Consider the following 23,828-nt stretch of genomic DNA (forward strand, 5'->3'; position numbering starts at 1 on the left):
AGCAAAAGAGCATGCCTGCCTTCTTTTCTTCTCTTCTTTCTTCTGGCTGGAAAGTGAATACAATGATATGGGCTGGACCTGCCATTTTAGATTCTGAAATGAAAGCTGCATACTGAGGATGATAGAGTAGCAAGATAAAAAGCACTTAGGTCCTCAGTACTGTGATGGCACCAGGTTAGCCCTGGATCCTTTAGACTCAGATTGTTTCACAAAAGAAATAAGGGCTGAGCATGGTCACTCCTATCTGTAATCCCAGTAGTTAGGGAGGCCAAGGCGGGAGGATTGCTCAAGCCCAGGAGTTTGAGACCAACTTGGGCAGCATGGCAAGACCCTGTCTCTACAAAAGATTAAAAAAAAAAAAAAAATTAGCTGGTGGCATGAGCCTGTGGTCCCCGGGCTGAGGAGGGAGGATTGCTTGAGCCTGAAAGGTTGAGGCTGCAGTGAGCTGTGATTGTGCCACTGTGCTCCAGCCTGGCCAACACAAGACCCTGTCTCAAAAAAAAAAAAAAAGAAAAGCTTCTGTTTTTGTTAAAATTTCTATTACTTTACTTTTGTCCCAGCAACTTTACTGTTATCTTAAATGATACACTGATAGTATCTACTTCCAATGATTGTTCTGAGCACTAAATGAGATAGTGCATGTGAAAGCACCTAACACAGTGTACAGTAAGTGCTTGACACATTCATGCATTCATTTATTGTACCTTACTTGAATGCCTACCCTGTGCCAGATATTCTTTATGTGCTAGGATAGTATAGCAAACAAGACATACAAAGCCTTTGGTCTCATGGAGCTTATATCCTCACGGGGTAGACAAATAGGAAACAAGTAAAAATATCATTTCAGTCATTGATAAATACTAGAGAAGAAAAATAAAAGAAAGTTTGAAGAAGAGTGCTTGAAACAGAAGGAGGGGAGAGCTGTTTTAGTAGGGACTTTAGGAAAGTTTTCTCTGGAGAGTTTATATGTGAGCTAACTTGTGAATGATGTAAGGGAGTGAATCATGCATGTATTTGTGAAAAGAGCGTTTTATGTAGACAAGTGCAAGAGCCTTGAGGTAGGAACAGTTTTGGCAGTATACAGGGATACAAACAGGCTAGAATAGCTGAAGCACAATAAATGTTTGTAAGTCATAGAGGTAGACATCAATCACCCTGTCGGGTTTTAGGGACCATGTAGTCTGTATTTTATTCTAAATGTGATGGGAAGTCATTGGTAAGTTTAACTTATTATTTTAATATTAACTTATTATTTTAATAGTAAATAGTATGGTTGGCATATGTTTTCATTTAAAAAATTTTAGATTTTGCTAGTTTTACTTGTACTGATTTGTGTGCATGTGTATTAAGTTGTATACAATTTCATCACCTTTGTAGGTTTGTGTGTTCACTACCATGGTCAAGAAAATGAACAATACCACAAGGATCTGGCATGTTACTCTCTTACAACCACACCCACTTCCCTACCATGTTCCTTTCTCCTCTCTCTTTTCCAGGGGCTAGGGATAACCCCTGGAAACTTTTGCCTTCCATTTCTAAAATTTTGTCATTTCAAAAATGTTAAATAAGTGAAATCATACAGTATGTAAGCTTTTGAGGTTGACTTATTTTGCTGAGCATAATTCTCTGGAGACTCATTCAAGTTGTTGCATGTATCAGTAGTTTCTTTCTTTTCCAGCTGAGTGGTATTCCCTTGTATACATATACTACAGTTTGTTAATTCCCTCACTTATGGAAGAATATTTGGGATTACTCTAGTTTTGGGCTATTACAAATAATGCTGCTCTGAACAGTTGTGTACTGGTTTTTGTGTGAACATTTCTTCAGGATAAATGCCTAGGTGTGCAGTTGCTGGGTCATAGGGTAGTTGCATGTTTTTTATTTTTTTTTTCAAGAAACTACCAAGCTGTTTTCAGGAGTGGCCATACCATTTTACATCCCCATGCAATGATGACTGTGTGATCCAGCTTCTTTACATCTTCCCAGCATTTTGTTTTGTCACTGTTTTTTATTTTAGCCATTCTGATAGATGTGTAGTTTTAATTAGCAATCTGCCATCTCACTGTGGTTTTAAAGTTGTGTTTCCTTATTGGCTAATGATGTTGAACATCTTTTTATGTGCTTATTTGCCATTTTTATTTCTTCAGTGAACTGCATATGTCTTTTGCTCATTTAAAAAATTGGGTTAAGCTAAAAGTTTTAATGTTTTTCATTTTATGCTGAAGTATGTCATCCCTTTGAATTAATTTTTTACTTAAGGAGTGAGGTTTAGATAGGGGTTTATTTATGTGTCTTTGAATTTTCAGTTGCACCAGCACCGTCCTTTCTGTACTGAACTGGTTTTGTACCTTTGTCAAAAATCAATTGAGCATATTTGTGTGGGTCTGTTTCTGAGTCCTCTAGTTTGTTTTCAGTTAGTAGACCTATGATCTTTCCCACTGTCAGTACCATGCTGACTTAATTACTGTAACTGTATGGTAAACCTTTATATTGGAGGGAGAAGTTACTCATTTTGGTTTTGAAGGAACGTTTGCTTAGGTTAGAAATAACCTCATTATAACTTTCATTTACATGTATCTCTAACGGAATGTTGGGTTGGCTGTTTCGTTTTGTTTTTATTTTGAGATGGGTTCTCGCTTTGTCAACGAGGCTGGAATACAGTGGTATGATCATGGCTCACTGTAGCCTTGATATCCTAAAATCCAGTGAGTCTTCTGCTTCAGCCTCCTGAGTTGCTAGGACCATAGGTGTGCGCCTCCATGCCCAGCTAATCTTTTTTTTTTTTTGTAGAGATGAAGTCTTACTATGTTACCCAGGCTTATCTTGAACTCCTGGGCTCAAATAATCCTGCCTTGGCCTCCCGAAGCCCTGGGATTATAGGCATGAACCTCTGTGCTGGCCCTTGACTCTTTTAATGTAGATCTATTGGCATTATTTATTTTTCTCATGTAAAAGTCCAAGTTGGTCATTATTCCAGGGAGACTGTTTTATGGGGTTGTCTTAGACCCAGATTCTTTCTGTTTTATTGTTCTGCCAACCCCAGAGATATGCCGTATATACATGGTCAATATTGGGTCACCATTAGAGTGTGCAATTTTAATCAGGAGGAAGGGGGAACAAGAGCATAAACGAAGGTATGCAGTTTTATTTATTTATTTATTTATTTATTTAAGAAGTAGTCTTGCTCTGTTGCCCGGGCTGGAGTGCAGTGGCACGATCTCGGCTCACTGCAACCTCTGTCTCCCAGGTTCAAGACATTCTCCTGCCTCAGCCTCCTGAGTAGCTGGGATTACAGGCAGCTGCCACCATGCCCAGCTAATTTTTGTATTTTTAGTACAGATGGGGTTTCACCATGTTGGCCAGGCTGGTCTTGAACTCCTGACCTCAAGTGATCCACCCACCTCGGCCTCTCAAAGTGCGGGGATTACAGACGTGAACCATCGCGCCTAGTCTATAGTCTGATTTTAAGGACATGGCACTCTCATCCCATTGACTAAAATAGTGACATGGCCCTGCACCTAACTGTAAGGTAATCTCTAGGAGGAGTCCATATACCTGACTTGAATCCAGAGAGTTTTATTGCTAAATGAAAGAAGGAGAAAATGAATACTCCTGGGCAATTAGCAATCTCTGCCACAGTAGACATATGCTGTGTGTGTGCGTGTTTGTGTGTAATCTGTATTTGAAGTTTTGAAGCAGTCTGTCATCTCAAAAATGTAATGTATATAAAGAACCTTCTAACTGACTTTATTTTAATATACGTGCAGTCCTCACTTGCCGTGATGGCTTGGGACTATAAAAAGACCATGCAAAGTGATCCTTATCAGTGTGAAGAATTAAGTTGTTGCACAATCTTTAGAAATTCTTGTCAAAACATTAAACATTCTCTTACTGTTGGTTATAAATGTATAGAGAAATGAAAAAATATTAAAAGGAATATTCAAAACTAAGCCGTTTTATTTCTTTGAATAAACTTAAGAATCGTTCGAACAGTTTTTTTCTCCTTCTTGTATAACTTACAATATGACGTGTCTCACCTATGCCACCTTAGCAAATTTTCATACTCCTTTCTACGTTTGGATAATATTCTAACATTTTATCCTACACAGTCTGTGAGGGATTTCTCTGTTGCCCAGGCTGAAGTGCAGTGGCACAGTATTGACTCATGCAATCTCTGCCTCCTGAGTTCAAATGATTCTCCTGTCTCAGCCTCCTGAGGAGCTGGGATTACAGGTGTGCTTGCCTGGCTAATTTTTTTATTTTTATTTTTATTTATTTATTTATTTTTTTAGTAGACATGGGGAATCGCCATGTTGGCCAGACTTGTCTTGAACTTCTGACCTCAGGTGATCTGTCCAAGGTCCACCTTGGCCTCCCAAAGTACTGGGATTACAGGCATAAGCCACTGTGTCCAGCCGAATTTTGCAAACTTAGCCACATCTATGTAACTAACTGTTTAAGAGACAGAAACTTACCAGCACTTCAGAAGTCTCCATTGTGTCCTCTTCTGGTTACTATTCTGACCTCAGGAGTAAACCACTGGCTGGGCATGGTGGCTCACTTTAAAGAAGTTTGCTGACCTTTGCTGTGTATGCTTGCTCTGTGCTTAGTATTCTCCAGTCTTTTTCATTTTAACCATTCTAGTGGGTATGTAGTGCTATCACACTGTGACTTTACTTGCAATTACCTGATGTCTAATGATGTCGAGTGCCTCAATGCAGGCACATACTTCTTTTTTTTTTTATGAGACGGAGTCTTGCTCTGTCGCCCAGGCTGGAGTGCAATAGTGCGATCTACACTAGTAGGATGCCTTCCCCTACTTATTATACTTATTTATACCCCAAATACCCTAGGCTCATTGAGCACCAGCTTTAGGTATCATTTTTGGCCACTGGATAGATCATCTTTTGCTTATTCAAGTCTTTTTTGCTCATTTATTGTCTATTTTTATAAGATAAATAATATTTTAATGTGAAATTATAGAAAAACACAATCTCAGAATAAAGATCGTCAATTTTTTTTTTTTTTCTTGAGACAGTTTTTCTCCTGTTGCCCAGGCTGGAGTGCAAATGGTGTGATCTCAGCTCACTGCAACCTCCACTTCCTGGGTTCAAGCAATTCTCCTGCCTCAGCCTCCTGAATAGCTGGGATTACAGGTGTCTGCCACCATCCCTGGCTAAGTTTTGTATTTTTGATAGGGATGGGGTTTCACCATGTTGGCCAGGCTGGTTTCGAACTCCTGACCTCAGATGATCCACCTGCCTCAGCCTCCCAAAATGCTGGGATTACAGGTGTGAGATTGTCTATTTCTTAACAATTTTTAGAAGGTTTTTTATTTTTGTTTTTAATATACTGTAGATACAAGTCCCTCATGGAGCTGGATCTTCCCCCTCCCCATCTGTCTGTGGCAAATATTTTATCTCAGTCTGTGTCTTGCCTTTTCATTATCTCAGTGATATTTTAATGACCAAAAGCTGTTATTCTTTTAAAGAAAGAAAATGGGAATTTCTTAAAGATATATTAAAATAAAAGACTGGTAAAGTTTTAAATAACGAAGACATACATTTACATTTGAGAATAGTGTAACTTATATTTGTTAAAGGTAACTTGTTGTTTTATACCTGCTTCATTGTTGAAAAGAAAAACAGGATTTGACCTTATAGTTTGGAGAACTAATTCATTTTTTAGTTGTTTAAGAATATTAATTATTTAAAAATATTCTTTATTAAGTTTTTATCATTTTAATTTTAGATATTAAGGATGAAAATGAAACAATACTGAATCCTGAAGAGGTGGCTTTTCTGGAGGAATATATTCCTACTCGACATACAAGTGTTACTCTCCTCAAATGTACCTGCACAATTTCCATGGCTGAATTCAACTTGCTGGACCATTTGCTACCTGTCATTATGGGAGAAAAGGTACATTTTGTGATTTGCTATATTTTTTTCCACTCATGTATGGATTTTTTTGTTTGTTTGTTTTTTTGTCATTTACTGAAAGAATATCTGCAGCTGGGCACAGTGGCTTGAGCCTGTAATCCTGGAAATTCAGGAGGCTGGGGCAGGATGCATACTTGAGGCCAAGAGTTTGAGACCAGCCTAGGCCACATAGCAATCAATACCTTGTCTCTAAAATAAAATAAAATAAAATAAAATAAAAAGTTAGGCATGGTGGCACATGCCTGTATTCCCAGCTCTCCAGGAGGCTGAGGTGGGAGGACTGCTTGAACCCAGAAGTTTGAGGCTGCAGCGAACTATGATCACGCCACTACACTTCAGCCTGGGTGTCACAGTGCGACCCTGTCTCAAAAAAAAAAAAAAAGATAAAGATAAAAGTGTCTGCTTATATAGTTATCCATAATGAAGTAAAAGCAATATAACTATGAACTAAAAGTTAACTATGTTGATTTTTAAAGTGTAATTTTAAATTTATATTTTTAATAAAATAAACTTAAGCTTGAGGGTGTGTAAAGAAATGTTGAAGAATATGGCTGTAGAAGTCAGACCGTATACCAGCTATAATGCCACAGACAATTACTTTATATCTCTAAGCCTTGTTTTCCTTTTCTCAGAAAGAGAACAATTATATTTTTTCAAGCAGACTGACTATTTTAGTTTTAGCCAGTAAAACTGTCAGCCTGCCTAGATTCAGACAGTTTATTACCTTACATAGACAGCAGAAGCAAAGTCAGTAATGGTGCCAGCTCCCCTGTCCCTTGTTCCATAGGACAACCTGTAACCAAAGGGCCAAATGACTTCTATTGGTATATCGTGGGGCACCCTGTTGGCAACAATTCAGTTTCATACTGCAGCTAAGCAGTGGTGTAGCTTAGCGCATATGTCGAAAGCCCATAACTCAGCTGAATGAGGAATGCTGATAAGACACTGTTTCATGGCAGCCTCTCTCAAGATGGGAAGGTGAATGAGAAATGCTCTTTTAGCAGCTCCACACAAGACCACATATTATCCTCTGTTTTTAGGGTATCACAGGATATTCTACTAAGATCTGCTGTGGTTGAGTGTTGCTTTCATGGCGTGGATTTGTATAACATTATCAGGATGCTGGTACAGACTAGTCCCACCACAGTACTTAGCTCCTAGGATTATTTTAAATATTCATTGAAATAATGTATGTAAACTATTTTGTATGTATTAGGAACTGAGTGATGTCTGCTGTAATTGTTGAGAATGCTTAATATTTGTTTATGGTCCATATACAATGTATTGTTTTCTGAATTTAACTTATACATACAAGGCCTTATTTGTTTGTTTGTTTGCTTTTTGAGACGGAGTCTTGCTCTGTTGCCTAGGCTGGAGTGCAGTGGTGAAATCTCAGCTTACTGCAACCTACGCCTCCTGGATTCATGCAACTCTCCTGTCTCAGGCTCCTGAGTAGCTTGGACTGTGGGCACATGGACTATATTTTTAGTAGAGACAGGGTTTCACCATATTGGTCAGGCAGGTCTTGAACTCCTGACCTCAGGCGATCCACCCGCCTCAGCCTTCCAAAGTGCTGGGATTACAGGCGTGAGCCACCACACCCAGCCTATCTTTTTTGGGATATATTTCTTTTGATGTTCGTATGATGATCGGGGTCCCCAACTCCTGAGATGTGGACCAATACTGGTTAGTTGCCTGTTAGGAACCGAGTTTCAGAGAAGGAGGTGAGTGGCTGGTGAGTGAGCATTACCACCTGAGCTGTGCCTCCTGTGAGATCAGCGACGGCATTCGATTCTCATAGGAGTATAGGAGCACAAATTCTATTGTGAACTGTGCGTGCAAGGGATCTAGGTTGGCACTCCTTATGAGAATCTATTACCTAATGACCTGAGGTGGAACAATTTCATTCTGAAACCATACCGCTTCTGCTGTCTGTGGAAAAATTGTCTTCCATGAAACTAATCCCTGATGCCAAAAAGGTTGGTGTCCTCTGATAGTGATGATCATAGAAATAAAAAGTGTCCTAACTTTAAAGAAGAAGTTATGTGAGGGAATTAACTATATGCATTAACTTTATTTTTGCTCCCTATTGGTCACTCATAATTAAGTATGGCAGTGTATATTATGATTAAGAGATCATGTAGAGAAAATTTCACTGGAGACAATTACAATATGTCTGCATTTTATCATTTCTGTTTTTGCTATCATCTGATTTTTTTTAAATAGATACTATTTTTTAGAGTAGTTTTAGATTCACAAAGCAGAGTGAAAGTGGTACAGAGATTTTTCATAAACTCATCCCCCTACATACATAGCTTCCCCCATTGTCAACATCCCTCAACAGAATAGTATATTTGTTATAATTGATGAACCTGTATTGACACATCATTATCACCAGGAGTCCGCAGTTTACATTAGGGTTCACTCTTGGTGTTTTATGTTCTGTGAGTGTTGACTAATGTATAATTATCTACTATGGCAATATCACATAGAGTAGTTTCAATGCCAAAGAAATCCTTTGTGCTCTGCTTATTCATCCCTTCTCCCTAACCACTGGCAACCACTGATCTTTTTACTTTCCTCACAGTTTTGCCTTTTCTAGACTGTCATATTGTTGGAATCATATAGTATGTAGCCTTTTCACATTGGCTTCTTTTACTTAGTAATATGGATTTAAGGTTCCTCTTTGGCTTTTCATGACTTGATAGCTGATTTCTTCTTTGCACTTACTAATACTCCATTATGGATGTACCACAATTTGCTTATCCATTCACCTACTGAAGGACATCTTGGTTGCTTTCAAGTTTTGAGAGTTGTGAGTAAAACAGGCATATATATCCATGTACAAGTTTTGGTGTGGGCATGTTTTCAACTCCTTTGGGTAAATACCAAGGAGTGTGATTGATGGACTGTATGCTAAAAGTATGTTTAGTTTTGTAAGAAGCTGCCAAATTGTCTTCCAAAGTGGCAGTATGATTTTACATTCCTACCAGGAGTGAATAAGAGTTCCTGTTTCTCCACAGCCCTACCAACATTTGATGTTGTTAGTGCTTCGGTTCTTTGTCATTCTAAGACATGTATAATGGTGTCTCATTGTTTTTAGTTTTATTTCCTTGATGACATATGGTGTGGAACATCATTTCATATGCTTATTTGCCATCTGTTTATCTTCTTTGGTGAGGTATCTCTTCAGATCTATTGCCCATTTTTAAAGAGTTGTTTGTTTTCTTAATATTGAATTTTAAGGATTCCTTGTATATTTTGGGTAACAGTCCTTTATCAGATAGGTCTTTTGCAAATATTTTCCCCCAATCTGTGGCTTGTCTTTTAATTTTCTTGTATTTTGCAGAGCAGAAATTTTGAATTTTTAGTGAAGTCCTGCTTATCAATTCTTTGTTTTATAGATTGTGCCTTTGGTGTTATATCTAAAGGTCATCACTATACCCAAGGTCATCAGCTTGTATCTTTTAAGAATTGGTCCATCTCATCTAGGTTATCAAATTCGTAGGCATAGAGTTTATAGTATTTCTTTCTTTTTTTTTTTGAGACGGAATTTCACTTTTGTTGCCCAGGCTGGAGTGCAATGGCATGATCTCGGCTCACAGCAACCTCTGCCTCCTGGGTTCAAGTGATTCTCCTTCCTCAGCCTCCTGAGTAGTTGGGATTACAGGTGTGCACCACTGTATGTGGCTAATTTTGTATTTTTAGTAGAGACAGGGTTTCCCTGTGTCGGTCAGGCTGGTCTTGAACTCCCAACCTCAGGGGATCTCACCTTGGCGTCCCAAAGTGCTGCAATTATAGGCGTGAGCTACCGCACCTGGCCTGTCTTTAGTATTTTAAAAATTATCATTTTAGTGTCTTTGGGATTTGTAACAATGTTCCTCTTTCATTTCTGACATTAGGATTTGTATCCTCTTACTCTTTTTCTTAGCCTGGCTAGAGAGGCTTATGCTGATTTTTATTGAGCTAGCTTTTGGTTTTGTTTCTCTGTTGATTTTCTGTTTTCAATTTCATTGATTTCTGTTTTGATTTTAATTCTTTTCTTCTTATTTTGGATTTATTTAACTTCCTAAAGTGTAAGCTTAGGTGATTGATTTTAGATTTTCCTTTTTTGTAATATATGAACTCAATACTATAAACTTCCCTCTAAGCATTGCTTTCACTACACGCTATAAATTTTGATAAGTTGGATTTTCATTTTCATTTAATTCAAAGTATTTTTTATTTCTCTTGAGATTTTTTCTTTGACTTGTGTTCTTTAGAAGTATGTTTTTAAGTCTCCAAATATTTTGACATTTTTTAGTTATGTTACTGATTTTTAGTTTAATTCCATTGTGGTCTGATAGCAGGCATTGTATGATTTCTTTTAAATTTGTTTAGGTGTGTTTTATGGCTTAGAATGTGTCTATGTTGGTGACTATTCTATGTAAGCTTTAGAAGAATGTGTACTCTGTTGTTGCTGTATGAAGCAGTCCACTGATGTGTATTATATCTGGTTGATTATAAGTTCAATTATGTCCTTATTGATTTTCTGTCTGTTGGAACTGATTATATCCGATAGAGGGATATTGGAGTCTCCAACTAAAATAGTGGGTTTGTCGGGGTTTTTCCCTGAAATTTTATCACTCTTTGCTTTATGTATTTTGACACTGTGTCTTTAGGCACATCCATGTTAGGGACTGATGTCTTTTTACAGAATTGACACCTTTGTCATTACTTAATCCCTTCTTTATCTCTGATTGCTTTCCCTGGTCTGATTTTTGTTCTGTCTGAAATTAATATAGCCATTCCACTCCCTTTTGATTAGTTTTAGTATGGTATGTGTTTCTCTATTTTCTTTTAATCTACACATGTCTTCATATTTAAAGTGGGTTTTGACTGGGTGTGGTGGCTCACGCTTGTAATCCCAGCGCTTTGGGAGGCAGAAGTGAACTGATTGCTTGAGCCCAGAAGTTTGAGACCAACTTGAGTGAAACCCTGTCTCTACAAAAAAATACAAAAATTAGCTAGGCATGCTGGTGTATGTCTGTAGTTCCAGCTACTTTGGAGCCTGAGTTGAGAGGATCACCTGAGCCCTGGAGGTTGAGGCTGCAGTGAGTCATGATCGCACCACTGCACTCCAGCCTGGGTGACAGAGTGAGACCCTGTCTCAGATAAGTGCATATGAAAATTTTTTTAAAAAGTAGGTTTTTTTGGTAGGCAATATATAGTTGGGTCTTGTATCTTTAGCTGCCTTGACAATCTATCTTTTAATTGATGCATTTAGACCATTGATAAGAAGTTATTATTGATATAATTGGACTAATATAAACCATACTTCTTGCTGTTTTCTAGATTTTGCCCTTGTTATTTGTTCCTGATTTTATCTTCCACTCTTTTTTTTTGCCTTTTGTGGTTTTAATTGAGCATTTCATATTATTTGATTTTCTCTCCTCTATTAACCTACCTGCTGTACTTCTTTTTAGTGTTTGTCCTAGAATTTGCATTATATTTTTACAGCTAATTCAAGTCCACTTTCAAATAACACCATACCACTTTACAGGTAGTCAGAGTTTCTTATAGTGAAAGAAACACTAATTCTGCCATCCTGTTTCTTGTATCATTGCTATAATTCATTTTACTTTTATGTAAGCATTCATAAGCTAACACACAATCATACATAATTAAATACATATTACTGTTATTATTTTGACCAAATTTATTAGATTAAGAATAATAAAAATTTTTACCTTATGCCTTTTCTGATGCTGTTTTTTTTTAATGTAGATGTGAAATTCTGACCTTTATCATTTTTCTTCTTAAGAATTTTTTTTAACTCTTCTAGTAAGGCAGATACACTGGAAACAAATTCTCTGAATTTTTTTTTTTTTTTTTTTTTTTTATCTGAGAAAGTCTTTTTTTCTCCTTTTGAAGGATGATTTCATGGAGTATGGAATTCTAGGTTTGTAGGTTTTTTCCTCTTAAAATATTTTACTCTCTTCTTGCTTACGTCATTTTTGAGTGGTGGTCAGGTGTAATTCATATCATTGCTCCTCTATAAGTAAGTTGTATTTTTTTCTGTGGATTTTTTTGGGGGACTTTATCTTTGATTTCTATGATTTGAAAATGATGTGTCTGTGTGTGGATTTTTTTTTTTTTTCATTTATCCTGCTTGGTGTTCTCTGAGTTTCCTGGGTTTCTGGTTTGGTGTCTGACATTAATTTGAGGAAACTCTTAGTCATTATTGTTTCAGATGTTTCTTCGTTTCTTTCTGTCTTTTCTTCTCTTGTGGAATTCTTATTACGTGTATGGTACAACTTTTGTAGTTGTCCCACAGTTCTTAAATATTCTGGGGTTTTTTGGGTTTACTTTGCAGTTTTGGCAATTTCTACTGAGATACCTTCAAGCTTAGAGATTCTTTTGTTAGCCATGTCTGGTCTTCCAGTATGCCTGTCAAAGGGAAAAATGCTAACAAAGAGGCCTTACTCAGAAGGCAGCCCACAAATTTGTATAAAATTTCCTTTAGATTGTTGGCTAGTTCCTAAGCTGCCCGTGTGTAATGCAAGACTTCAGGAAACCCAGCAGAAAGCAAAGTATAAATTTGACTATTGCATGGTGCTGTGTATCTGCAATTAGAGTTCAGGCACTGCCGCGTTAGCACCTGGGCCTTCCTTTGAGACCTTATAAGGGCCACACCGTAGGAATAAATACAGATTGAAATAGATTAGTCTAAGAAAGCCTAATTCCAGTCCTAAATAGGACCATGATGATATACTTGTGTTCTGTTTGCTTGCCAAAGAATAGTTAACTTACTTTAGGGGAAGATAGTATTATCAAAGCCGTTATAACTTTTTATCCATGATGTCATCTGCTTGATACAAAATTATGAGGTATACCTAAAAATAGAACCAATTGAATTAAATATAATAAAAATCAGTAATATAAATAGACTTAGAGATTATTAAGGTATTTAGTTGTTAGACATGGACTTTATGGTTAATTGCTTAAGGAAAAAGACAAAAAGGTGGAAGATTTCCAGAGAGACCTCAATCCATTAAAAAAAGCACCAAATTAAATTGTGAAACTGGAAAATGTAAGGATACAAGTTTGAAGGAAAAGGATGGAAAAAATATACCATTTAAATGCTAACCAGAAGAAAGATAGCATGGCTGTTTTACTAAGAGATAAAGTTGATTTTAAGGTAAGAAGTATTACTAGAAATAAAGAGAGCCACTTCATAATGATAAAAGTGTGAATTGAAAGAAAGAACAACACAGATAATTCTCACAGGTGTAATCTTGAGTGAAAAATTATATACTGTGTGATTTCATTTATATGAAGTTCAAGAAGAGAGAAAACTAATCTATGGTGATTGAAGTCATTAGCTACGTCTGTTGAGGATTTAGTATTGCCTTGAAAGGGACATGGCACAGCCTTGTAGGGTGCTTCAGATGGGTGGTGGTTACAGATGTAAAAATTCATTCAGCTCTAACCTTCAGATTTGTGTGCTTTATTCTGTGTTATTTTTAGTAATCCCAAAGAAAGTCACTTAAAAAAGCAATGTAATTCCTAAATAAATGGTGGTTTTAAAATTATTGGTAATGAGTAAAAAATCAGGATTGTATTTTCAACTTAGTTTTAGGCACAGTGTTTCTCAGTAATGGCACTTTTGGTTTTTTGGATTGGAGAATTATTATGTAGCATTTACCATCTTTGGCCAATACCTGCTAAAGGCCAATGTTATTGTGACAATGAAAGACAGATAAAGCAATGAAACTGCTCTTCTTGCATTTTGTCTTATTCTTCTGGATGGAAAGTCATGGCGTTCCTCATTGAGAACCACAGGTAGAGCACTTTAAGGTAGTGAGTGAGTGAGTTCTAGGACAGGGGTCATTTGCCACTCAGCGTACATATGCTGGACATCTTGAAACTTACCTGTATTTATTTGAAAGCTCTGAAAGATTCTGTAAAACTGAGAATACTGTGCCATCCTCAAGATTCTTAGGACTTTATGAGCCCTTAACATGTGTATTGTTAGTAGATATGGTACAGATCAGGAATTTTTCTTTCCTGCAAACATTGCTTATGGTGAATGTTTTTGACATTGTGTGGTGTAGTCCATTTAGTTCCTTAGTCAGCTAAATGTGAATAAAAGAGATTAAAATAAAATATGCTGACTCTTGGATATCTAGATACATTTTGGAATAATTAAGCTTAATACAATATCTTCATCATACTGAGGCATGTAGTGATACTATTCCAGTTGACTGAAAAAGAAAAAAAAAACTTGAACTGAAAGGGCAATGATAATTTTGCAAAAAATATGCATTCTTTGAAGTCTGGGACATATTTAATATATATAGAAAGACATTTGTTATTTGGTTATGGCAAGAGAGTTCTGTAGAAAGGCATCATTTCTAGATTGATTGGATATCACTGCAAATGTGCAGATCTGAAGCATGTATAGAGGGAATTGCAACTCAGTCACTGCTCCACTTTTAAAATATAAAGCGAACACTTTTATTTTCTAGAACTCAAGTAACTTCATGAATACTACAAACTTCCAATCTCTTCGGCCTTTGCCATCCATTCGAATATTGGTGGATAAAATTAATGTGGAACATTCAGTGCCGATGTATGCTGAACAGTTGGTGCATGTGGTCAGCAGCCTTACTCAGCCTTCTGATAACCTGCTTCATTATTGTTATGTACACTGCTATCTTAAGGTATGAAAAGTGAATTTTCTTGTTTGTTAGCATGGGTTTGGCTGTGGGATCATCACATAAGTTTCTTTTTTCTTGATGTTGTAATTTCAGAGAAATAGTACTCTAAAAGGTAAGATTTAAATAAGAAATAAGATTTATTTATTCCAATAAATTAAAATAAGTAATAAAAATATACTTATTTTAAAGATTTCTCAATTTTGTGAGATTAGTTGCTTGATATTTATAAATGAATGGTTAATTATGACTTTTGAATGATTTTACTTATCACTGATGGTAATTTTTATAAGCAATGTGAAAGAGCACTTAGTTTAATATGGATGTTTTGAAGACTCATGCTTTTTTGAAGGGAGCATTTATGTGAGGCATAATGAGGCATAAAGAGGGCTTAAAACTTTTTTTGTCACCTTTATTTAATTCATGTTAATTTATTGATGCAAGGACAATTTGTTTTATATACAGACATATGCCATTTTATCATGCATTACTTTATTGTACTTCATAGTAATATTGTGTGTGTGTGTGTGTGTTTTAGCAAATTGAAAGTTTGTGGCAGTCTTGCATTAAGCAAAGCTTTGGTGCCATTTTTTCAATAATGTGCTCACTTCGTGTCTCTGTGTCATATTTTGGTAATTCTCCCAATATTTCACAAGTTTTCATTATTATTTTAGCATTGTGATCTGTCATCACTGTTCTTTGATGTTACTATTGTAATTGTTTTTCGGGTATCAAGAAGTGCACCCATCTAAGATGGTGAACTTAGTTAGTAAATGTTGTGTGTGTTCTGGGTCCTCCATTGACCAGTTCCCCCTTCTCCTTCCCTTATCCTAATCCTTGAGATACAACAATATTGAAGTTAGGCCAATTAATAGCCCTACAATGACCTGTAAATGTTCAAGTGAAAGGAAGAGTCCCATAACTCTACTTTAAGTCAAAAACTAAAAATAATTAAGCTTCGTGAAGAAGGCGTGTCAAAAGCCAAGATGAGGCCTGAAAGCTAAGCCTCTTTTGCAAAACAGCCAAGTTGTGAATTGAAAGGAAAAGTCTCCAGAAATTAAAAGTGTTACTCCAGTGAACGCAGGAATGACAAGAAAGTGAAATAGCCTTATTGTTGATATAAAGTTTGAGTGGTCCAGGTATCAGATCAAACCAGTTACAACATTCCCTTAAATGAAAAGCAAGGCCCTAACTCTCTTCAATTCTGTAAGTGCTGAGAGACTTGAGAAAGCTGCAGAAGAAAAATTTGAAGCTAGCAGAGGTTGGTTCATGAAGTGTAAGAGAAGCCATCTCCATAACATAAAAGTGCAAGGTGAAACAGCAAGTGCTGACCTAGAAACTAGAGCAGGTTATCCATATCTAGCTCAGTTAATGAAGGTGGCTACACTAAACAGATTTTCAATGTAGACGAAATAGCCTTCTCTTGGACGAAGATGACGTCTAGGACTTACATAGCTAGAGAGAAGTCAATGCCTTGCTTCAAAACTTCAAAAGGCAGCCCGGCACAGTGGCTCATGCCTGTAATCCCAGCTCTTTTGGAGGCTGAGGTGGGTGGATCATGAGGTCAGGAGATCGAGACCAGCCTGGCCAACATGGTGAAACCCCATCTCTACTAAAGATACAAAAATATTAGCCGGGCGTGATGGTATGTGCCGGTAATCTCAGCTACTCAGGAGTCTGAGGCAGGAGAATTGCCTGAACGTGGGAGGCAGAAGTTGCAGTGAGCCAAGATCAGGTCATTTTACTTCAGCCTGGGCGACAGGGCGAGACGCTGACTCTCTCGTTAGGGGCTAATGTACCTGGTGACTTTTTAAGGTGAAGATAATGCTCATCTACCATTCTGAAAATCCAAAGTGCCTTAAGAATTATGCTAAGTCTTCACTGCTCATGCTCTATAAATGAAACAATAAAGCCTAATGACAGTACATCTGTTTACGGCATGGTTTACTAAATATTTTAAGTCTGTGGAGACCTACTGCCCAGAAAAGACTCCTCTCAAAATATTAGCACTCATGGACAATGCTCCTGGTCACTCTACACCTTTGATGAAGATGTACAGGGAGATGCACGTTGTTTTCATGCCTGTTAACATGATATTCATTCTATAGCCTGTGGATCAAGAGTAATTTTGACTCTGGTCTTATTATTTAAGAAATATATTTTGTAAGGCTTATAGCTACCATAGATAGCGATTCTTCTGAAAGACCTGGGCAAAGCAAATTGAAAATCTTCTGGAAAGATTCATCAATCTAGATGCTATTAAGAATATTTATGATTCATAGAAGGAGGTCAAACTGTTTACATTAACAAGAGTTTGGAAGAAGTTGATTTCAATCCTCATGGATGACTTTGAGGGGTTCAAGCCTTCCATGGAGGAAGTAACTGCAGATGTAATGGAAACAGCAAGAGAACTAGAATTGGTGTCTGAAGATATGACTGAATTGCTGCAATCTCATGATAAAACTTGAACGGAGGAGGAGTTGCTTCTTATGGATGAGCAAAGAAAGTGATTTCTGGAGATGGCCATTACTCCTGGGGAAGATGCTGGGAGTATTGTTAAATGATTACAGAGAATTTAAAAAGTTCTGTAAACTTGGTTGATAAAGCAGTGTCATGGTTTGAGAGGATTGACTCCAATTTTGATAGAAGTTTTACTACTGGTAAAATACCATCAAACCTCAATTAATCATCATTGCCTGCTATGGAGAAATCTTTCATGAAAGGAAGAGTTAATCAGTATGGCAAACTTCATTGTTGTCTTATTTTTAGAAATTGCTGCAGCTACCCCCACCACTTTTAGCAACCACCATCCTGATTAGTAAGCAGCCATGAACATCAAGGCAAAAAGGTTATTACTTGCTGAAGGCTGAGATGGTCATTAGCATTTTTTAGCAATAAAGTATTTTTTGTAAGGGGTGGGGGCAGGGTCTCACTCTGTCTCCCAGGCTGGCATGCAGTGGCACGATCTTGGCCCACTGCAACCTCCACCTCCTGGGCTCAAGCGATTCTCCCATCTCAGTTTCCCAAGTACTGGGACCACAGGTGCATATCCCCATGCTCAGCTAATTTTTTTGTATTTTTGGTAAGATGGGGTTTTACCACAATGCCCAGACTGGTCTCAAATTCCTGAGCCTTGCTTCCCAAAGTGCTATGATTACAGGTGTGAACCACTGTGCCCAGCCAACAAAGTGCTTTTTATTTAAGGTATAAAAGTTTTTTTTTTTTTTTTGACATAATGTTATTGCAGACTTAATAGACTGCAGTATAAATATATATAAAACTTTTATTATATGTACTGGGAAACCAAAAATTTTTGTGATATTTGTTGTATTGTGGTGATGTGGAACTTGCAGTATCTCCTGGATATGTCCATCTGGTTATGTAAAGTGAATTATTGGTAGCTTTTCCCAGCTCTTTCATTTTTTAAAAAATGAGTAATACATCCGTGCAGGTATGTAGAAACAATAACCTCAAATGTTGAACAATACATGTTTTAGCTAAGCAAACAGGGATGTATGGTTTAAGTAGAAATAGTGTGTACACAATCACTTCTGTTTCGTGAACAAAAGAAAACTATAAAAAGTTGAATTTAAGAATCAGTACTGGCTGGGCATGGTGGCTAACGCCTGTAATCTCAGCACTTTGAGAATCTGAGGTGGGTGGATCACTTGAGCTCAGGGGGGTCGAGACTCCCCTGAGCAAAGTGGTGAAACCTCATCTCTACAAGAAATACAAAAATTAGCCAGGCATTGTGGTTGCATGCCTGTAGTGCCAGCTACCTTGGAGGCTGAGGTGAGAGATTTGCTTGAGCCCAGGAGGTCAAGGTTACAGTGAGTTGTGATGGCGCCACTGTACTCCAGCTTAGGCAACAGAGTGAGACCCTGTCTCCAAAAAAAAAAAAAAAAAAAAAAAAAGTACTAAAAAACACTGCTTTTCATATAATGTATCAAAAGATTAGAGGACTCCACAAATAGGCTCTTGGCCTAATTAGTTTATTTGAAGTTTTGAAGTTTTTAAGTATTTGTATATCTGTAATGCAGAAATAAACCAATTTCAAGATACCAGTTTTAGATCACCTGCAGGTGTATATAAACATTTGACTGTTGTCAAGCCATGCAGACTAGAAGAACATGTTTTCTTGGTTGTTTTTGCAAAGCCTTTTTTCTCAAGGCTGGCTCCTTTGGTGGAAGAACAACAGATCACGTTGCAAAAGGGTGTAGACACAGGAAGTGTGACTCATTGGGGCCATTATTTTAGTGATCTACCATAATGTTTTATGTCATATGGAGAGTAACAGAGATATTTTTAAAACCTAGATATAAAGATTATAAATGTACTTTATACTTTACAATGCTTTATACTTTACAATTTTCAGATTCAATGCTTTATACTTAAGCTTTTTAATTTATTGTCACAATACATAGAAGTGGACAATTTTAAAAAATATTGGTACAACCTTAGTATCAGATTACAGTGTTAAGAATATTTGCTTTTTTTTTCATGTCAATAATATATTTTATTTAACCCAATATATGCAAATATCAGTTAATATGCAGTCAACATAACACATTGACATTCGGCTTATAGATAAATAAAGTGTGTCTCTATACAGAAGAAGGATGTTCACCAAAACCATTGGTTGTCAATATAGTCACCATCCATACTGACATAAAATTTATTGGAATGGTTCTTTACCATTTCTACTTGTCAATATGTTAAAACTCATATTTCCAGTGTAATGTAAAAGTTATTTACAGTGTCCTGCTGATATCGTTATATTTTGGATAAAGGGCCTTTGCTACACATGCTGTCTAGTTTTCTTTTATATTTTGGCCTGGTTGAATACAGTCATAATGGTTAAGTTTAATGTCTCAGTAAGTGAGGTGTTAGGCAAAGTGGGAATAGCATAATGTGCATAGGAAAACCATTCACTGGTGTTAAGAGTAGTAAATCCTTTTTTTTTTTTGAGACAGAGTCACACTCTGTCTGGAGTGCAGTGGCACAATCTCGGCTCACTGTAACCTCCATTTCCTAGGTTCAAGTGATTCTCCTGCCTCAGCCTCCCGAGTAGCTAGGATTATAGGTGTGCACCACCACGCCCAGCTAATTTTTGTATTTTTAGTAGAGGCAGGGTCTCACCATGTTGACCAGGCTGGTCTCAAACTCTTGGCCTCAAGTAGGTCTGCCCACCTCGACCTCCCAAAGTGCTGGGATTACAGGTGTGAGCCACTGCGCCCGGCCAAGAATAGTAAATACTTATGAAAATAAAGCCTTGAATCCTGTCTTGAATATTTCGTTTCATTTTCGTACTTCTGCTGTGAAACAGGATATTTTAATACTTTCAGGATTTGGTAGAGTTTTTTTTTTTTTTTTTAATATAGCTATTGTGATGTGACTCCATTTACCAGTTTGCTATAAAGTTTATAGCAGTTCATATTACTTGGGATGATTTCAGTAGCCTTTGAGGAAGTTTTTAAAGTTTTACTTTTAGTGTTATCATGTTACAGTAGTACAGTAGAGGATTCATGTGTTTGGCATTTTAGTTCATATATAATTTTCAATTAAATATTTAAATGCTTGAGTTTTAATTTTGTATACTTAACCTTGACTGTATTGGCTATATGATGAAATGATTCATAATTCCCACTTCATGTAATAAAATTTACCAATTGGGAGAGTTGGCATGGATCTACATGGAAAATATGCAGATGAAAGATTCCTTTTTCAGCCTCCTGAGTAGCTGGGATTACATGTGCGTGCCACCACTCCTGGCTGATTTTTTGTGTTTTTAGTAGAGACGGGACTTCACTATGTTGGCCAGGCTGGTCTCAAACTTCTGATCTCGTGATCAGCCCACCTCTACCTCTGCCTCCTAAAGTGCTGAGATTACAGGCATGAGCCACCGTGCCTGGCCAGGTAGTACAGTTTTATTAATGAGAAGAATGGAATTCTTTTTGGAGGGACAACATTTCACCTAATTGGGATTTCAACTTATTGTTCCCACCACGTTGATCATAAATGTTTTTGTGTAAACATTATTTTTTCCTTGTAGGCTATCCCAGAACAAGCAGTGTGTGGGATTTGCCCTGTACGCTATAGTTGGTTTTTGCTCTGTTTTCTTAGAGGTATATTGTTTACGAATTAACTTAACCAAGGAAGTGAGAGACTTTTACAATAAGAACCACAAAACATAGCTGAAAGGAAGTAAGATATACATAAATGGAAATGCATCTCATCTTTTTGAATTGGAAGACTTAATATTGTCCATGCTATCCATTCTACACATTCAGTGCAATCTCTATTACAATTCCAATGTTTTTTGCAGAAGTAGAAAAACTCATCCTAAAATTCATATGGACTCTCAGGGGACCCCGAATAACCAAAACAATCTTGAAAAAGAACAAAGCTGAAGGACTCACTCTTACTGATTCCAGAAGCTACTACAGAACTATAGTAATCAAAACAGTGTGGCACTAGTATAAAAACAGACACGTAGACCAGTGGAAAAGAATGCAGTGCCCAGCAATAAACCATTGTGTACATGGTCAAATGATTTTTGACAAGTGTCAAGACTGTTAAATGGGAAAGGACAGTCTTTTTAGCAAATGGCACTGGGAAAACTGGATATGCATATGCTAAAGAATGAAGTTGGACCCTTACTTAACACCATATTAAAAAAAAAACTTAAAATTGAACAGAGACCTAAATGTAAGACCTCTAAAAAGTACTTCATTTTTATGCCTGAATGATAATATTTCATTACATGTGTATACTACTGCAGTTTATCTATTCATTTATCCATTGATGGACATTTGGGTTGTTTCCGCTTTTTGGCTATTAGGAATAATACAGCTATGAATATTCATGTCTAAATTTTTACGTGAGCATAGGTTTTCATTTCTCTTGGGTATACCTAGGTTTGGAATTGCCTGGTCATATGGTATTTTTAATATTTTTAGGAATTGGCAAACCAGTTTTTAAGGAATGGCTGTTTTGTTATCCTCCCACTGATAAGTGTGAGTTTCTATCTTTCCACTTCCTCCCTCTTTCACCTTTGTTGTTGTCTGTCTTTGTGATCTTAGCAACCTTAGTGGTTGTTAAAGTGGTATCTCACTGTGGTTTTGATTTGTATTTCCATAATGACTAATGCTACTGAGCATTTTTTTGTGTGCTTATTACCTTTTGGTCATTTGTATATCTTCTTTGGATAGATATGTATTCCAGTCTTAGGCCCATTTTAAAATTGGGTCATCTTTTTGTTGTTAAGTTGCAAACATCCTTTATGTATTCTGAAGTGTTTCATTTCTTGCATAATGTAAGTGACAGCATGTCACTATTCTTATTTTTAAAAATCTGAGTGGTGAAAATGAAATCAGAGTGTTACTGATAGTTTTACTTGCTTAAATTGCTAGTGGAAATAAAATCAAGAGAAAATACTTTTCTTTTTCCTCCATAGGAGAAAAATGTAAAGGTAGTATTGGCTTTAATCCAGAATTTTGTTTTGTTTCAGTAGACATATAAACAAAAACTAGGTTGAGAGGGTTTAAGAAGTAATAGGTACTGTTTATATGCTGGATTACGTTTATTGATTTGCATATGTTGAACGAGCCTTGCATCCCAGGGATGAAGCCCACTTGATCATGGTGGATAAGCTTTTTGATGTGCTGCTGGAATCGGTTTGCCTGTATTTTACTGAGGATTTTTGCATCGATGTTCATCAGGGATATTGGTCTAAAGTTCTCTTTTTTTGTTGTGTCTTTGCCAGGCTTTGGTATGAGGATGATGCTGGCCTCATAAAATGAGTTAGGGAAGATTCCCTCTTTTTCTATTGATTGGAATAGTTTCAGAAGGAATGGTACCAGCTTCTCCTTATACCTCTGGTAGAATTTGACTGTGAATCCATCTGGTCCTGGACTTTTTTTGGTTAGTAGGCTATTAATTATTGCCTCAATTTCAGAACCTGTTATTGTCTATTCAGGGATTCAATTTCTTCCTGGTTTAGTCTTGGGAGGGCGTATGTGTCCAAATATTTATCCGTTTCTTCTGGGTTTTCTATTTATTTGCATAGAGGTGTTTATAGTATTCTCTGATGGTAGTTTGTATTTCTGTGGGATTGGTGGTGATATCCCCTTTAACATTGTTTATTGCATCTATTTGATTCTTCTCTCTCTTCTTCTTTATTAGTCTTGCTAGTGGTCTGTCAATTGTGTTGATCTTTTCAAAAAACCGGCTCCTGGACTCATTGATTTTTTGAAGGGTTTTTTTGTGTCTCTCTCTCCTTCAGTTCTGCTCTGATCTTAGTTATTTCTTGCCTTCTGCTAGCTTTTGAATGTGTTTGCTCTTGCTTCTCTAGTTCTTTTAATTGTGATGTTGGGGTGTCAGTTTTAGATCTTTTCTGCTTTCTCTTGTGGGCATTTAATTCTATAAATTTCCCTCTACACACTGCTTTAAGTGTGTTCCAGAGATTTTGGTATGTTGTGTCTTTGTTCTCATTAGTTTCAAAGAACATCTTTATTTCTGCCTTCATTTCGTTATGTACCTGGTAGTCATTCAGGAGCAGGTTGTTCAGTTTCCATGTAGTTGGGCGGTTTTGAGTGAATTTCTTTTTTTTTTTTTTGAGACGGAGTCTCGCTCTGTCGCCCAGGCTGGAGTGCAGTGGCCGGATCTCAGCTCACTGCAAGCTCCGCCTCCCAGGTTCATACCATTCTCCTGCCTCAGCCTCCTGAGTAGCTGGGACTACAGGCACCCACCACCTCGCCCGGCTAGTTTTTTGTATTTTTTAATAGAGACGGGGTTTCATTGTGTTAGCCAGGATGGTCTCGATCTCCTGACCTCGTGATCCACCTGTCTTGGCCTCCCAAAGTCCTGGGATTACAGGCTTGAGCCACCGCGCCCGGCCTTGAATGAGTTTCTTAATCCTGAGTTCTAGTTTGATTGCATTGTGGTCTGAGAGATAGTTTGTTGTGATTTCTGTTCTTTTACATTTGCTGAGGAGTGCTTTACTTCCAATTATGTGGTCAATTTTGGAGTAAGTGCGATGTGGTGCTGAGAAGAATGTATGTTCTGTTGATTTGGGGTGGAGAGTTCTATAGATGTCTATTAGGTCCACTTGGTGCAGAGTTGAGTTCAATTCCTGGGTATCCTTGTTAACTTTCTGTCTCGTTGATCTGTCTAATGTTGACAGTGG

At 37.1% G+C, this 23,828-nt stretch overlaps 1 protein-coding gene across 1 annotated transcript in view; it reads left to right on the forward strand.

Moving 5' to 3' along the window:
- LOC111520902 (vacuolar protein sorting-associated protein 13B) overlaps positions 1–23,828 on the forward strand; it is an 883,038-nt gene that overhangs the window by 130,986 nt on the left and 728,224 nt on the right. Inside the window, exons 14-15 of the mRNA XM_026454936.2 lie at positions 5,752–5,921; positions 14,453–14,647. Coding sequence (XP_026310721.1) covers positions 5,752–5,921; positions 14,453–14,647 — 365 coding nt within the window. The remainder of the gene's footprint in view (positions 1–5,751; positions 5,922–14,452; positions 14,648–23,828) is intronic.

The sequence above is a fragment of the Piliocolobus tephrosceles genome, chromosome 7, assembly GCF_002776525.5.
Source record: "Piliocolobus tephrosceles isolate RC106 chromosome 7, ASM277652v3, whole genome shotgun sequence".
Classification (NCBI taxonomy): domain Eukaryota; kingdom Metazoa; phylum Chordata; class Mammalia; order Primates; family Cercopithecidae; genus Piliocolobus; species Piliocolobus tephrosceles.